This window comes from Oryx dammah, unplaced genomic scaffold (assembly GCF_014754425.2).
Source record: "Oryx dammah isolate SB20612 unplaced genomic scaffold, SCBI_Odam_1.1 HiC_scaffold_23, whole genome shotgun sequence".
Classification (NCBI taxonomy): Eukaryota; Metazoa; Chordata; class Mammalia; order Artiodactyla; family Bovidae; genus Oryx; species Oryx dammah.
Genome location: NW_024070207.1, coordinates 99731339 through 99748422, shown reverse-complemented (window position 1 = coordinate 99748422; position 17084 = coordinate 99731339). Strand labels below are relative to the sequence as shown.

General features: G+C 40.1%; 1 protein-coding gene across 1 annotated transcript in view; it reads right to left on the bottom strand.

Annotated features, from left to right (window-relative positions):
- TMEM47 (transmembrane protein 47) overlaps positions 1–16095 on the bottom strand; it is a 29562-nt gene extending 13467 nt beyond the window's left edge. Inside the window, exons 1-2 of the mRNA XM_040266329.1 lie at positions 15612–16095; positions 583–723 (exon numbers count right to left, since the gene is read on the bottom strand). Of these exons, the coding sequence (XP_040122263.1) occupies positions 583–723; positions 15612–15837 (367 nt within the window). The 5' untranslated portion in view covers positions 15838–16095. The remainder of the gene's footprint in view (positions 1–582; positions 724–15611) is intronic.
- Positions 16096–17084: the final 989 nt, after the last annotated feature.

Below are 17084 nucleotides of genomic sequence, written 5' to 3'. Positions count from 1 at the left end.
TAAAACTTTCATTTTACCTCGGTTGATCCAAGCTGTGCTTCATAGAAAGATGGTTGCTAAATGAATATGCCATTGACCTCACACAACTCAATTGCCTGATGGTTCATGTTATACATCATAATTTTTCAGTATAACTGTGTTTATTTCAGAACAGATGTGTACCTTTAAGGGGACACATATTGGATTTCTCTTTTGCAGCTTTATGTCAGGAAAAAAAAAGATAACACTGCCTTAAGATCATCAATGGGGGTAGTAAAAGGAAGCATAAAATGTTAGATGTGAAGAAAGACTATTGGTAAATACACCTGCTGCAATTCCTAAAGCAAGAGCCCTAGCAAGAGACACTATTTATTCACGTTTTAGTTAGAATTTTAGAAATTGCCACTGTGTTATGTGAAATGCTTTAATACACTGAAAACTGACACTATGATAAGCTTTAGCCAATTTACCGTAAAATATAACAAATGCCTCTCAACCTGTAGGTAAATATAGCAACCACATATTGCTTCTTCATGAGAGAGGAAGATGGTAGAAAGGTTCATGAAACTTTAATACTGGTTTGAAAGTAATGAATATATTTACCTGCTGCAAAAAGCATGACAGCAACAGGTCTATAGAAGCGCCTTCGAGATCCCACGCAGATGGAAATCAAACCCACCAGGAATGCAATGAGAATGATGGCAGCACCACCCAAGAGTAAAGCCAGAGTAGCAATCTGCCAGTCTGCAAAGAAAAAAAGAAAAGCATTGCTTTTTTAAAGGAGTAAACTATGCTCAGCAGCAGTCACCTTGCTACAGCTAAATAGATGCAATTTTACTGCATACCAAACATCCTTTGGGATTTGAAATGTTTTGCAACAAAAATTACTATAAATGTCCTTATTCAGAAGTCTCCTATGTTAAGCTAAGCAGTTTTTAGACCATGGGTTTGCCATGCTTTTCTTCCAAGGATTCTACTAAGTATTCAAATTAAATTTGATACCCCTTCTACAACCTATTTTCATTATTATTAAATTTCCTATTGAGCTATAGCATGCACAAATCACTAAGTAGGGAACTTGATGAATTTTATGTATACACTCATGTAAACACCATCCAGATTAAGACATAAAACATTTTTACCACCCAGAAGGTTCTTTTGTGTTCCTCCACAGTCAATAATCACCCTCCCACCTGGGCGACAAACCAACATTATTTGTGTATTCAATTTGATTGTTCTTAAACTTTATGTAAATGCTATCAACTCTTTTATGTCTGGCTTTTAACTCCATGATATTTATTTTGTGTCTGCCTTTTATGTCTCTGATTCTCATCCATGTTGTTGCAGTGGTTGTAGTACTTTTTTTTTTTTTTTTTGCTGTTCTTTTAGAAATCCTTCCTTTGCACTAAACCCCCACCTCCCAACTTTTTATTTGCCTTTCCTCCCTCATGAAAACAACTCCCCCAGCAAATTAGCATCAGGAAGATGTGTTGTTTGTTTTTTCCTCCTCTATTTCCTTTCATTCTAATCTTACTGTTATATTTACCACCATAGGGATGGTTTCTGAAAATAAGTATTCCCAAGGTGCCAGAATGGACTCTAAACGGCTCCCTGGTTCCTCTCTTCATTCACACATATTAACAGTAAGCATGTACTGACCACTTACTACATGCAGGCCTCTGTACACAGATACTTAAGAGTCTACCATGCCCTGAATGAAACATAAACCTCGCTGAAATGTATTTGTCACTTCTTATAAAATAGAGATTTAGAATGAGTATGACAGAAAACTGGCCCATTTTCCATTTTACAAGGGTAGAATGTTCTCTAAGAAGTAGAGTGAATATATAAAAGCACCACTCAGCTTAGGAAGCATCATAGAAAATGATACGGTGAACATTCTTCCGTGGGATTTGTTTGGAAGTTCCTCTTCTGACCCTCACCTTAATGTATGTGCAAAAAAGAAAAATAGACTTTAATCCATGGTTAAATTGCAATACAGTCTATCTAAAGTCAAGAACTCATGATATTTTGATGCTGCACTTTGAAATTATCCCTCCAGAAAGCTTACAAAGTGCACCCTTTGCCACTGCAGGATAAGGGGTAAGTAGAGAAACCTACAATGCCCTAAGATTTACTTATTTTATTTACACTTACATAACCCTGCCTCAAGCATCCTCTTCATATCCTCTCCTCCTAATAAATTCTGGATATATAGCTGGCAGTGAACTAGAATTTGCAGTGTTCAAGAAACAAACAAACAAGGGGAAAATAGAACAAATCCACACTCCTTAAAATATAAAGATGAATCACCAGAAAGTGCAGAGCATTTTTTATGCCATCTATTTGTAACAAAGCAATATAACTTCAAACAAAAGCATTTCAATTAAAGTTTAAAAGGATAGCCATACTATGGGGGTTTTTTGTTGTTGTTGCTATTGTTCCATAAAAGCATCATGTAGCTTTGAATTAAAAAAAACCAATAATAATAGTTCTTACATTTGGAAGTCTCTAAATTTCTTTGAAAAAGTTTATTCATAGCATTATTTTATTGTAATTTAACATAAGAGAATTCCTTCTGAAAAGTTGAAAGTTGAAATTTCCGAATAATAAATCAAATTTTCACGATTATCCAAGAGTTTGAGGTACAAAGAAAATAATAACATCAATCTACCCAGACATCAATCAAATCCCTGGAGACTTTAAGAGCCAATTTTCTTGCTGGAATATTATTTTCATAAAATGATTATTGCTTTTAGTAACTTTCTCCAATTTATTTTAAATAAATAAGAATTTTGAAAGTATCTATTTTGTTTAAATCAAGATACAACTAAATATTCATTCACTTTAAAAATATCTTAAAAATATAAGCACAACAGATTGCCTTTTTCTGATAAGCTCTTTCAAATAGCCCCAAAGGCATAAATTGCCATACATTTGACTATTTCTAATTTTCAATCCAAAATAAAAACAGGAATTTTGATCACTTTTCTCTACTTTAAATATCCTCAAATAGTTAAAATGTTATTTATTTGCATTTTGTAAAAAACAAGACTAAGGAAAAAAACTGGCCAACTTTCCCCTATAAAGGACCAGATATTAAATATTTTCGGCTTTGCAGGTCATGGCCTCTGTTATAACTACTCAACTCTACCACACTGTGTGAAAGCAGCCCAAGACAGTATGTAAATAAATGAGCATGGTTGTGCCAAGAAAACTGTATCTACAAAAACAAGTGGGAGGCTGGTTCTGACCCTCAGACTATAGTTTACTGACCTCTTGTCTATGCCTGTGTATCATTTTAAAATGCTAAACTTTCTTCTAGGCCTCTCAGACATAATAATTTCAAAATGAAGTCAATCTGATAAACGGACTAGTACAGGAGTACAAAGTGGTGCTTATCCTGCATAGCAACAGATAACTGCAAAATAATCCTAATCTCACATAATGTTCAATTTCCTTAACACAGTAATACTTTATTTCATATGGAAAGCCAATAAAGTGCAAGAGAAGCTACGAGGAGAATAAGAAGTATTAAAAGGGACTAGAACCTAATTAGGAAGAGAACCTCTTACAGCACAGGAAACAGTTTTAAAAAGCAGATGAATACAACCAGTTCTGATTTTTTTCTATATGTCCTCTATTTACTTCGAGTATTGAGGCTGTAGCTAATGAGAAAGTCACTTCAGTCAGACATAGTGAAAAAAGAGCACCAATCACCAGCATCTCCACTCTTGTGATATTGCTACCCTTCCCTTTGGGCCACAATCATAGTTATACTGGCTCAGGCAGAAAAGTCATTTTTATTTTCCGAGAGAGACTAGACTAGAATTGGGCCACATATGTCTGCCACTGTCCTGGCCAGAAGCTGAGGCTGAGACTGCAGTATTGAGGTTGTATCCCTGGTGGACAGTGCCAAGTTTGGGGATTGTTGTCACTATAACCATTCGGAATGAATCACTCAGGCAGGTTGCCCAGGACCAAAGCTTTAACTCACTGACCAGCTGAGTATCAATCAATAGGTTGAAAAAGTGGTTTGATATGGCTACCATAGTTAAGCAGGCTCAGGGCAGTTTTCAAGGTTTAGCACTAGTGTCGCTTTCAGCAAATAGCAACAGAATCCATTGTCCAAATATTAGGACCTGCCTCATAGATAAAGTCAGGACTATGTAAATTGGTCTGATACCACTTTCCTCTTTCTTACTGAACAAACTAGGAAATGGGGACTAAAACAAGTCAAAATACTTTTACAGATAACTACTAATGGCCATTAATTAATAGGCTGGGATTCCTGTTTACAAAGATATATACTTACTTACCTAGCAAATGTAGATTTAATAAGGATATATACATATAAAATGTTTTGTTATATACTATAGGACTGGGCAATTTTACATTAATAGCATAATAAATGACCAAAAATCTCTATGCGAATTGCTTTTTCCATGAGAAGGTTTGTGTGCCACAAATACTTGCTATCCCACATTCAGTATCTACAAATCAAAATATCATAAAATTCTCAATTTTTAGCTCCATTTCTTCAAAAAAATCATCTATTTTAAGTTCTCGTAATTGGTTGATTTCTGTATCAATCTTAGTTCCCCAATTTTATAGCCCCCACAGTATTTAATCAGATGAAGTGTTAAGAGTCCTTAGAGATTTATTACTCTGCATTAGTTTTATACATTTCTATAAATGATAAACTGATACTGTAGTGGAGCAGTGAACATAAACCAGCTCTGCAGAACATCAGTGGCCATAATGCTGTTTCACAAACTGCAGTGCTCTGTTCAATTAAAATTGGTCATTGTTCAATGTCAGGCCAGCTGATTTGAAATCTGAGTCTGGTTTCTAAGACCTGAGAGAATAAGTGATAATCGGTTTTGAGGAAATAATGTACAGCCTTGGTCCATAAACTGGTAGGTCTCAAACAGGCTGGAAGGGATGTTTTGGAAATGGAAATACAACCTGAAATGAGGCTGCCATTTCAGGTTGTCCTTCCACCTAAGAGTATTTTGGCAAAACTGACACAGTGACACACTGGAGGCACTGGCACTGCACCTACAAAAGCCAAGGCTTAAGGTAAGTATGCACTTCCCTATGAGAGCTTTCTCTAACAGAAAAAAAATAAAAAAAGGAAAAGGAAAAAATAATAAATAAATAAATATATATATATAATACACATACAATGTTATAATTTCCCTTGTAGTAAGAGAATAAAAATTGGGCACTTATATCATAACATCAAGTCCAACATTAATATGCAACTCAGGAATCAACTCCTCTTTCAAGGTATTTTTATTAGCTGGTGCCAGAGCCTCCAATGTCTATAAATGCTTTAGTATTCTGCAGAATTGTGCTGACTTACTTAACAGTCTAATACATGAGACTGGCCTGAAATTGCTACTGCATTATGAAAATTCTATGGGCCACATTACAGCTGCCAAATTGGAGACTTCACATTCCCTTGGGGAATTCATGGTCAAAATTTACTTCCGATTTTCGGGAAAGGCAAAATCTAAATGATGATACATTTTCCACACTCTTTGAGCCAAGGTCAGTGTACCACACCAGTGCCTAAAGCTTTCCTCCACCTGTCTCATTTCAAAATCTTTACCTCATCAAACACTGGCTAATTTATTTAATTCTGTAGGTATTGTTTATATGCTAAGATGAGTTCTACATATGTAAATCCCTGAGCACACAACTGTCACTTCTTTAGCAAATTAGATATAATTAAAAAGTAATGAAGAAACAGATTTTTACCCTTCTAAATTCAGCTCCCACAGCTGGACTGGGTAGTACTTCCCCAAGTGTATTCTAATGTTTTAATGCACGATTCTCACTATTCCTATAATTCTCATCACAAAGTAAAATATTGATTTTAATAACTTTTATAATTACATTCAAATTTGCCAGACAGGCACTTATATATTTACCTTTGAATTCTGCAGAAGAATATTAACCAAAATGGTATCTATAAGTGCAATAAAAATCATTCAGTCTTCAACCTAGAAGAGTATTCTCTCCTATGATCTTGACACTGCCTCACAAGTTATCCAGAAGTTCTCCCTAAAGTTTAGTCTGCATTTGGCCGATGAAATGGAAAATCAGAACCATTACTGAGGGACTTTAAACTTTGTTTTCTTGGCTAAGTTGCATTCTGACCTAAATCCATCAGCATTGCATTAATTTTCCACTGTTCCATGAGATACAAAGGCAGCCAAAAGAAGAGTCTGGATTCTAACTTCAAAAATTAAAAGGACCATCTCTTTTCTCAAACAGCTAACATCAAAACATTCTTCATGTGCAAACAAATATTTATGGCCAATAACTCTGTGTCTTTCATAAAATGACAGAGTTTAGACACTGTGCAGCGGGCTGCAGAAAGTTAAGTGAAATGCCAGAAAGAAGCACCTACTTTAAAACTCCTGTTAATCAAGTTGGCAACAATACGATTTAAGTCTTACTCTTTAGGCCCATCTTTGGACTAAAAAAACGGGTCAAAAGTACAGTACCAACCTGATTTTAAACACATAAATGACCCCAAGTAACCACCAAAATATATAATACAACAATTCTAATGACCAGAGTACAGGTCAATTTTACTAACATTTTGGTGGTAATTCTGGTGGTCTAAGAGTGCCAAACAGGCTATCAATTTTCAATATGTGACAGTTACATTCAAGACGTTTGAGTTGTTTTGTGTTGATGCTTGAACACACATTCTTCTTTCTTTATAAAGGGGCACTTCAGCTGCTTCACAGAATTTGGCGGAAATATGATTTATCATCTAAACACCATAGGTGTTTTCCCCCAAATAAAACCATTGTATACAGTGCTTAGCAAAAACCCTACTATTAGAGTATGTTTCAGTATTTAGACAAAAAAGAAAGACACTGTTACTGCTAATGACTGTTGTTTCTTACCAAGTATTATATCAGAAAGCTTACATCTGCATTTGATGGTAACTAATATTAACTAATGGGTACTGGCATTTCTCAACAGTAATTACTAATCATAGTACATAAACTTGTGATGTGTTTGTTACATCAAAGGTTGTTCCTTCTCCATTCTTTGGGAAAAAAAAAAAAAACTAAGAAAGTTACAATTTGAATAACTTCGTTATTTGGACAAACGAGAAGAAAATCCACACCAAGACTAAGAGTGGATGACCTGCCTCTAAGCAACTAAAAAGCTTTTGTGATGGGTTTAGTGTAGCTAATAATAATCAAAGAGCAGATGGAAGACAGCCAGCCAGTCACCCATGATCAGTATTAAGATGCCCCTAGTAAATATGGAGGAACAAGTTTGGCAAGCTAGTGCTCCCACCAGTTCCCTATCAACAAGCTTCTTTAGATGAGGGCCATTCTTTGTCCCCCTGCAAAAGGTGAATTTATATTTATTTTGTCCTTCATACTACTTCTTCCATTTATATTATTTCATCAACTTGTTTAAAAGAAGCCGTTTGTTGCATTAATCACCTTGCTCTCACCACCAGAAAGACTGGTTGACTTTGTACCAGGACAAAGCCCACTCCCTGCTAGGAAATCAATGAATATGTTTCAACGAAGTTAACTCCTTGGATACATAAGAGGACATAGGAAAGACCCTCCCTGGACATTTCTCTCTTTAAGTCACCTCTTAGTGCTAGGAATAGACTACAGGTTACATTCACAAAGTGCTATGCATGAGAATGAACATTTGGTTCAAAGACCTTAAAACATGACAGAAAAATCCTTTGATGGAAATTTGAGTTCTTTTGTGGGTTTGCTTTTTCATGCACAGAGACTATGTGACTTGGGGGGGGTCCTAATTTCTATTTTGTATCATCGTTTTGCCTAACACATATATTTTATAAAGATAGAATCAAGATATGTGACATTATCTTGAAAAAATGGCTCATTAAACTATCATTTAAAATCTCACAACAGTTAATAAGCTGTTAGAGACAAAATAATGTAGATATATTTTTTCCTGGTTTTCTGGGAACCATAGATGCTTCATTTTTGTTGGGGTTATTGTTTTATTAATGAGAGTCTTTGGTGCCAAAAGCAACACTACAATAGAACAGAAAATTGATGGTCTACTAATGTCTCAAACATCCCAAACAAATATAGCAGCAGCAAAAAAGGGTAAAGAAGGTGTCCTTGTCTAATTTTCAAGGCAGATGATCCAATACTTTGAAAAGACTGGTAAGATTTAACTGTCCATGACCTTTGACATGTGAGGATGAAATTCTGCTTAAGGAAAAATCTGTCACTTGATAAATAAGTGTATCTTTAAAAAAAAATAAAACCAGAATGCAGTAATAAGTTGATCTAGTAAAATTTATTTGCATATATATAGTCAATTTAAGAAACTTTCATGGCTGGCTTCCAAAGGCTTTTTTGGAAGTTGTTTTCAACTTAAAATTAAGCAGTTGTTTTAAAGTAGATGATCGTGGAGAAATTTAAAGAAAAATAATTTTTTGTTGATTTTTAAGGACTAGCCACAGCAACTGTAAAATCTGATAATAAACAAATAAACATGATGATAATAAACATGTATGAGTCTACTTGAAAACTCTTTAAATTCCACAGGAAAATGAAATCTTGGATGATAAATAATCTTGTAAAAAGTAGATACCTATTTCACAGTAATCCTTAACTTCATCCAAAGCTCCATACATGATGTGCTGTGTGTGCTAAGTCGCTTCAGTTGTGTTCAACCCTTTGCGACCCCATGGTCTGTAGCCCCCCAGGTTCTTCTGTCCATGGGATTCTCCAGGCAACAATACTGGAATGGGTTGTCATTTCCACCTCCAGCGGATCTTCCTGACCCAGGGATCAAACCCGCATCTCTTATGTATCCTATGTAGGCAGGAGGGTTCTTCATCCCTGGTGCCACCTGGGAAGCCCTTCCATACACGATGGTAGTCAACAATCCTTCACACACCTAGAGATAGCTATCCGCAATATCACTGGAAATTTTGAAAAGCCATCCTGCAAAAATACTATGGCTAAGTACAATCTCTTTATTGAGTCTTTAATATTTTGTCTCACCTCATTTTTTTAATCTATGCAATAAATTCAATTGGGCAAGATTATTTTAAAAAATCTTTTCTAGCCCAAATGTGGTATGATTCTGTGATTCGACATATGGGCAATTATCAAAAGAATCATGTTATTAAAATAATAAAAAAAACAAGCAAACAAAAAACCTCTGCAAGTCTCATAACTTCTAGCACTATAAAATTTAACTGCTGTCTGGAATTTTTAACTTTTTAACATTGCAGTGCTCATGTACAAACCATTTCATCAGACTCATACAAAACTTTCTAAAATGGCAAAAATTTTATCATGCAACATAAAGTATCAAATTAGGAAGCCAGATGGGGGCTTCACAGGTAGCTCAGTGGTAAAGAATCAACCTGCCAATGCAGGAGACACGAGTTTGATCCCTGGGTGGGGGCAATCCACTGGAGAAGGGAATGGCAACCCACTCCAGTTTTCTTGCCTGTAGAATTCAGTAGACAGAGGAGCCTGGTGGGCTACAGTCCATGGGGTCGCAAAGAGTCGGACATGACTGAGCATGCACACATGCATTCTCAATCAGTTTGATCCTTTTGAGACTATAAACCAAAAATGACTTAAGGTGTTTATATATAGACAGAGAAAAGCATTGTCTGTTTGTAGGCAGGTTAGGTTCTTGAGTTCATTTCCATCCAAATCCAGAGTAATCCCATACAGGTGACTAATCATTAAAGCCATGTGTTGGTTGAGGGCAGCTTTCACCCCAGCCCAACATTATTTATATAGTTGATTCAAATTTCTCAAAGAAAGGAGCTATGTAGTTGTCTTTGTTCTTCAGAGGCAATAAAGAAGGCAGATTTGTAGTTAGACTCTAGTGTCAGACCAGCAAATGTGGCCCGACAATATTTCCTATCCTACATGCTTTTCTACACTGTGACCTTGCCACTGCTCCATCAAGAAATAGAACCCAGTTCTCTTCGCCTGGAATCTGGGCTGTACATATGGCTCCTCTAATTTCCCAGGCTGGTTCTGACAGGAGACTGGTTCTTTTCCAACCCTTGCTCTCAGGAAAACTGCTCATCCTGTAAGAAGTCAACTATCCCGAGACCATGCTAGACAGGTCAGTCCCAGCTGAGTCCAGCCTCCCAGCCATTCCCACCAATGTGTCAAACCTTGTGAAATTATTTGGAAGAGGATCCTGCAGTTCTGCATGTTCTAGTTTCCAGCCATTCAAATCACCCTGGGCCCCAGCTCCAGACATCCAAGAGCAGCGACAAGGCATCCTCATCACACCCTATCTTAATTCCTGACCCACCAAAGTCATGGACATTATTAAATAAATGTTATTTGACACCACTAACTTTGGAGGTGGTTTGTTTTCCAGCTGTAATAACTGGAACACTCTTGGAAAAAACCTGTTTCTACCACTGATTGAGAACTTGGTAAATGTATAAAAATGCCTAGCCTTCTTGCCTGGAAAATTCAATGGACGGAGGAGCCTGATAGGCCACAGTCCATGGGGTCACAAAGAGTTGGACACGACTGAACCACTTCACTTTCACTTTCTCAATAATATAGGGGGTAGCATTACTTACATTTCAAATTTATTCAATACTGGGAATAAGGGAGATGTCTGGCCTGGAATAGTACTGAATAAAAGGTCGATAGTAGGTAATAATTTTGTGATTAGGATCAACCAAGAGCACTGTTAAATGCTGGGTAGTACCTTTCAAAATTTAAATTTCAGATGAACAACATACTTAATCATTCAGTGCGAGGAAAAAAAAAAAGTTTACCACTTAAGGAAGAAAAAGTCCTCAATTAATGAAAAAGAATATATCATTTTGGGTTTGCTTCTCTGAATATACAATAAGGAAGAAATGCAACCCTAATGAGCAGGTATGTATGTATGTTTAATCTTCATGGCAAACCATGTGAAGATGTTAAGTAAGTTTTATGAGGTCATATGATTGGGAAGTGGCCAAGTTCAGGGCAGTTTGAATCCAAAGCCTCCCTCGTGTATTCTTCACAACACTTCTCTGCCCTCTTACAGGATTATGCTATAATATAGGATAGTTCATACAAACATTGCTGTGATATTCAGGTTATGTAATTCAGGGACTTATTTGGGAACAGTAGTCCATAGGGTCTCAAAGAGTTGGACATGACCTAGCAACTGAACACCACCACCACCAAGCCCACTTAGGGAAATGGTGGAGTACTAGATATATCAGTGAAAAGGATTGTTGCTGTGGCTGCTGTTTAGTCACTAAGTTGTATCCGACTCTTTGTGACCCCATGGACTACAGTATGCCAGGGTTCCCTGGCTTACTATTAAACTTGAAAGTGATTCTTCAAATTTATTCCTGACAGCAGGCAAAATCTATTGCTTGAAATATGCTTTTGTTTGTTTTGGTTTGGTTTTGAACTGTTTTATGAAAGGCCAGGCTTCTCACATATTCATCAAATCCCTTAGCTGACAAAGATTGATCTAAATGGCCCCCTGGAGATTACAATCATTCTATGATTGTGAGCAAAAGAGGAATTATATCTGCCCACAAATTAAAATGTCCTTTGTAAAAGTCAATCTGGGAAACTTCAGAATCTTAGGAGACCTTAAAAGAAAATCACCATGAGGATCTTGAAATGTTATACTTCGTTTTCTCTGGATTATTAGACAAGAAAGTTTCAATGCTAAGTGCTTCTTTGAATAATTTCCCATCAGTCTACGCTTTCGTTCTAGTTCCGTTCTCTATTAGGAAGCCAGAATAGAGTACAACTGTCATGACCTCCCCAGCTTGCCAAGCTATTTGTAAACATACATCAGTATCAACTCATTTCAAGCAACAAGCTGAACCTTCCCTGGAGTAAATCATATTGTGAACTTTTCCAAGGAAACTCAGTTTCCCAATTAAAGTATGGATTCAAAATATGCATACATGATACACATCTGAACTCAGAACCACTGTACCTCAAGTTTTCTAAGATTTGCAGGTGTTTAGACAGGTTTTCTTATAATGCCTTTTAAAGTGGATTTTTATATCAGTTTTTAAAAAATGAGCTACATACAAAGCACTCTTAAAAGAACCCCTGTCAACTGAAAATAATAATATTCACCTGTTATTAGCATACAGTGCACTGCCATTTCAAAACTGCCAGTGACTCATGTTACAAATATAGCTATTTTTAGGACAGTACATGGATGATGTTAACAATATTGTATGAAAAAGGCACTAACTATCTGATCAAGTATTTTGTGGATAGAAAGATAGATAATTGCCACTTGTTATATTCCAAAATTACTCTCAGTAAATTGTGTTCATTTGGCCATCTGCATATACTTGCATTTTGCTTAGTCAATAAGTAACACAGACATCAAAAAAGCAATCTGATTTATATGAATAGCTATGTATTTCTAAATTTTATAGAAGAAACATAAAATCACCCAAAGAGGTTATACAGTATTTTTGAAGTTAAGTTTAGGGTATCAGCATTCTGTATACACTGAGTAATCCTATTTGTACTAAGGATTTCTCTTGTAATTGCTATGGCTGTGTAACTCTATAAAAATTATATTCTAGAAAAAAGTTATCTAAATTAAATGTGACTCAGCAAATGTCTAAAACATTACTATCATTTAAAAGAAATATTTAAGATGTATTAAAAGACCGCCAAAATCAGAAGTGGGGAAAACCATCCTTAGAAATTCTGTGACCGACAGCCATATGAGGACTACCTATTCTAAACTTCCTCACAAACATACTTTTTCTTTTTTCTTTTCGTGTTTTCACTGTGAATGCCAGTCTATTAGCCATTTTCTCATTGGTCTTTTTGGGAAATTTATAGCTTAAAGATGAATGCCTGGGCAGTCCCCCATAAACAGAATTGGGACACCAGAGAAAAGCATTACGGTTGACCGACACCAACTGGTTCATACTAGAAGTGCTGACGCAACCTTCAATACACCAGGACAAAAAAGGCACGGTTCTGCTTTTGCTTAAAACCATAAAACAGGTTATAAGCAGTAAACGACGCATATTTGGTACCAAAATTAAAAACGCACCTGTAAAAATAATGGCTGAGAGGAAAGTTTCTGTAAAAACTGGGCCTAAGTAGGACATACTGTCATCAGTAGAAACATTCCTGAAATTTCCCTTCTGTATTTACAAGCTTGCCTCTTCACGGCAGTTTTAATTCTAATTAAGACAAAGGGTTTTAATTAAGCCCTGAAGATGCTGGTAAAGGGCCTTCAGTAAAACTGTCCTTGGTGGTTCCTCCTGAGGCAATTCATTTCGAGAGACAATGAAGTGGATCTCTTAAAATCTTCAGAGAAGACATTGCCCTCCCTGCTTTCTGCTATTCAACACAGCAAACAGACTGAGAAAAGCTGCCTGCCCTTTGGAACGGGCAAGGAAAGAACTGCTCGTTTCACTTCAAGCTTCCCCCCTTGTTTCAGAATACTGGTGAACAGAAGCTTCAAGTCCACCAAACACTGTAAGAAAACAGACTTTGTAAAGTGGCGAGATGGAGCAATTTTCCATATTGTGTTTCCTTTCCTCCTGCACCCTCCCCACCCACCACGATGGGGAGGAAAAACGAACTGCTACTACATAAAGCAAGTCAAGAACTTGTTTCAGATAGCCTCCAACCAAACCATCTTCACCAGCCGGGCTCGCTTCTGAGGTATACTTTTTTCCTAGGATGAAAACTATTTTCAGGAACGAAAAAAGAAATAAATGCTGGAGTATGAGTTTCTGCAAGAGGATAGAATAACGGGCTCAGAGGGGGGGAAAATCAGAAACTGTACCAGTCTCTGATTTTTACCTTGCAGAGTCCTATCATCACTATATTTCCATTAAGCTTGTGTCTCCCTTTTTCCTTGTTTAGAGGAAAAAAACAGAGATAAATGGGTATGGAGGCAATTAAGGAAATTAGCAAACACTGCAGACGCTCAACAAACTCAAGCTGTCTTCTCCCCATTCCCCACATTCCTGGTCGAGAGAAAAGGATATGGGCCTGAAAAGAAAATGAGAGTTGAAGCTCGTTTCTCTAACCTATCTGAAAAGTCTTTATGCAATAAGGGGGCTATTATTTCAGGAGACAGTGAGAAAGGGGCAAAAGATTCGCGTTGCTAAGGAGACGTGCTGAAGCTGGCATTCCTACATAAATTTCCATTTCTACTGGAGTAGAGAAAGAAAAGATATTCTCTCCAAAGTTTATTTGGATCCCCTGGTTACTGAAGAAAGGCATTTTACCGATTTATTTTATCTTTCGTTGTAAACAACCAAGCCTGAAAGAATTAAAAGACCTAAATGTTGACCTCCCGCTGCCAACCAGTCCCCTCCACAGTGAATTAAGCAACAAAGACAAAATCCTTCAATGGAAATTTTGAGGTAATATCAAAGAAAAAAGCCTTTTGTAAACACAATCAAATTTATGGAAGAAACTAAAGCAAGTGAACTAATTTCCCTTATAACAAGAAAAGAAAGACAAAAGTAAATCTGATTTTTGTGGCTTTTTTTCCCATTTTAACTTGCCTAGAACTTGACACGTTTTCAGTAAAGCCTTAGAAACAGTCCCAGAGAAGACATGAAACTGTCACGAAGGAATTTAATGAGTTTCTCAGGGGTGCACGTGTAGGTGTGCAAAATCACAGCCAGGTCCTCTTTTATTCCCCTTTCTCTGCACTGACACCAGCAGCTGAAGAATCAAGATTAGCAAGGAATAGCGGTTTACAGGAAAAATCCGAATTTTGGCATATTTCTGCTAAGGGCGTAACTGGAGTGCAGGGGAAGGCAACCGGGGCTCAAGGAGAGAGTAAAGCAGAAAAGCTGCCCCCCTCCCCCGGGGACTACCTTCTCCATCCTCCACCCCATCCCTTTGCAGCTTCCAGTGCTGCCTGAGTAAGCCACAACTTTCCAGGCATCTTGTGAGTACCTCATGCAGAAGAGAAAGATCTGGAGGACAGAGAAGGCATTTGGAGTGGAAAAGAAGGAAGAGCAACTCTTAACCAAGGACTGTGTCACCAAAAAAGGAAAGGAAATTAAAGCCTGTCCCTCTCCCAACTTTCCACATCCCTCAAAAATTTAAGGAACTAAAATCCAAACCGAAACTCATCGGGGACAAGCCAGATAAAGAGGAGGACAACAGACAGAAACGCGGACACCAAGAGGTAAACTCAGGCAAATTTCTCCTAGAGAGAAGAAAGTGGGGAAGGCAGAGAGCCCACAGTATCCCGGTGGAGTTGGGGCGCTTTTACTTTTTTTTTTTTTAACGGGGGTGTGGAAGGCGTTGCATTTTCAACACAACCACACGGTTCTCGCCTTAAATGATAACAATATAGCATACGTGTTACTCCAGAGCCGGAGGAATGGCCACGGAGGAGAGGGCTTGGGGCATCGCACTAGGTTCGGCGACCCGGACTGGCGAGAGGGGAGGGGTGGGGATCGGGGAGGTGGCTGGAGCCCGAGAATCCGCGAAGGGCCAGCATGAAGGGGAGGGACTAAGGTCGGGGGACACAGAGTGGGGGCTGGGAGGTAGAGAAGGTAGCAGTCCAGGCAGCAGGGCGCGGGGCGGTCCGGGGCGGGAGACAGGGGTCGCGGCGCGCCGGGCCCTCACCGCTGCTGAGCGTGGACTCGCAGTGCCAGATGTCCAAGCTGGCGGGTTTCCGGCAGGACTCCCACAGAGACAGGTAGTACTGGTGGTCGGCCGTGACCCAGGCCGGGCTCAGCACGGCCCCCAGATCCAGACACAGCGCCAGGAAGATGCACACCAGCCCGACCAGCTTCAGCGGGGTCAACACCGACACGCGCACCTCCTCCATGCCGCTGCCCGCCGAAGCCATGCCCCGGGCGCCGCAGCCTGCCCGCCCCGCGGGAGACGAGGACGCCAGGCGGGTCCGGAGAGCCGGGAGCCTGACCTCCCACGGAGGGAAGCAGCCGAGCCGCCGCGCGCGCGGGGACTCGCTCCCTCGGAGCTCCGCGCGCTTCTCGCCGCGCCGCGAAGGTGGGTCTGTGGGGCGGGCGGCCGGGGACCGGGTCGTAGGCAGCCGCAGCGATGCCGATCCCGCCGCGGACCCTCGCAGCCGGCCCCGCGCCGCGTTCTGCCCGCTCCCGCTCCGCCCCGGCGCTGCCCGGCTCGCTCGCTCCGCCCCGGCCCCTCCCCGGCTGCGGGAGGCGGCGCCGAGCGAGGAGGGGCAGCGGTCAGCACCCAGGCGGCGTCAGGCTCCGGCTCCGGCTCCGGCTCCGGCTCCCGGCTCCCCGCGCGAGAGGCTCGCGTCCGCCCCGCCCGTGCCCGGTGCGCGCAGAGCGGATCCCCTGTTTCTCGGCCCCGCGTGCCTGGTGCGCGCTCAGCGAGTCCTCTATCCTTCCAGAGCCCAGTGCGATCCCTCCGCCCCCGAACCGCTGCGCCAGGCGATTCCTCGAAGCCGTGGGGCCCCCGGCCCCGCCCCTGGCCGCGCTGGCTCCGGGGTCGCCTGGTTTCCCGCCCCCGCCCCCTCCCGTCACGTGGGTTTCCTTTTCTTAGGGAGCTGGGGTGGGTCCTTTTCTAGAAGGCGTCAGCTGTAGATTCCTAGGTTTCCTGGGATGTGGCCACTGGAGCCAAGGGAGGGTCTCTCAGTGATGTAACACGCCCCCTCCCGCCCTGCCAATTTCTCATCCCGGGCATTTGGAACATGGAGAAAAGTGACGAAAGTACTCTCTTTTCAAACTCAGGATGGACCTAGTCTTGGAGCAAGTCATCTCCCCTCCACCCCCCAGTTTTCCCTATTTCCTAACTTTCCCCGCCAGCTTACCGGCGCTTCTATTCTCTAAGCTCGCCTATTTTCGCGCCCCCTAGGAAGGGCTTGCTCAGGGAACGAACGCAGGCGCTAAAATGGGAAGGAGAGCTTCCACAAAATGTGATGTAAACCTTACTTGCTTACCGGCTGCTGTGTTCTTCGCGCGTTGTCTAAAACCTTTATTCATTGGCCTTTACATTATGCCAAGTTGGATCTGAGTCTGTAAATGGCATTAACCTTTTCCTGTGCCTGGAAGACCTGGCCCAGGGCCTGGGATAGGAAAAGTGGGATATCTTTAAGTAATCAACCTATCC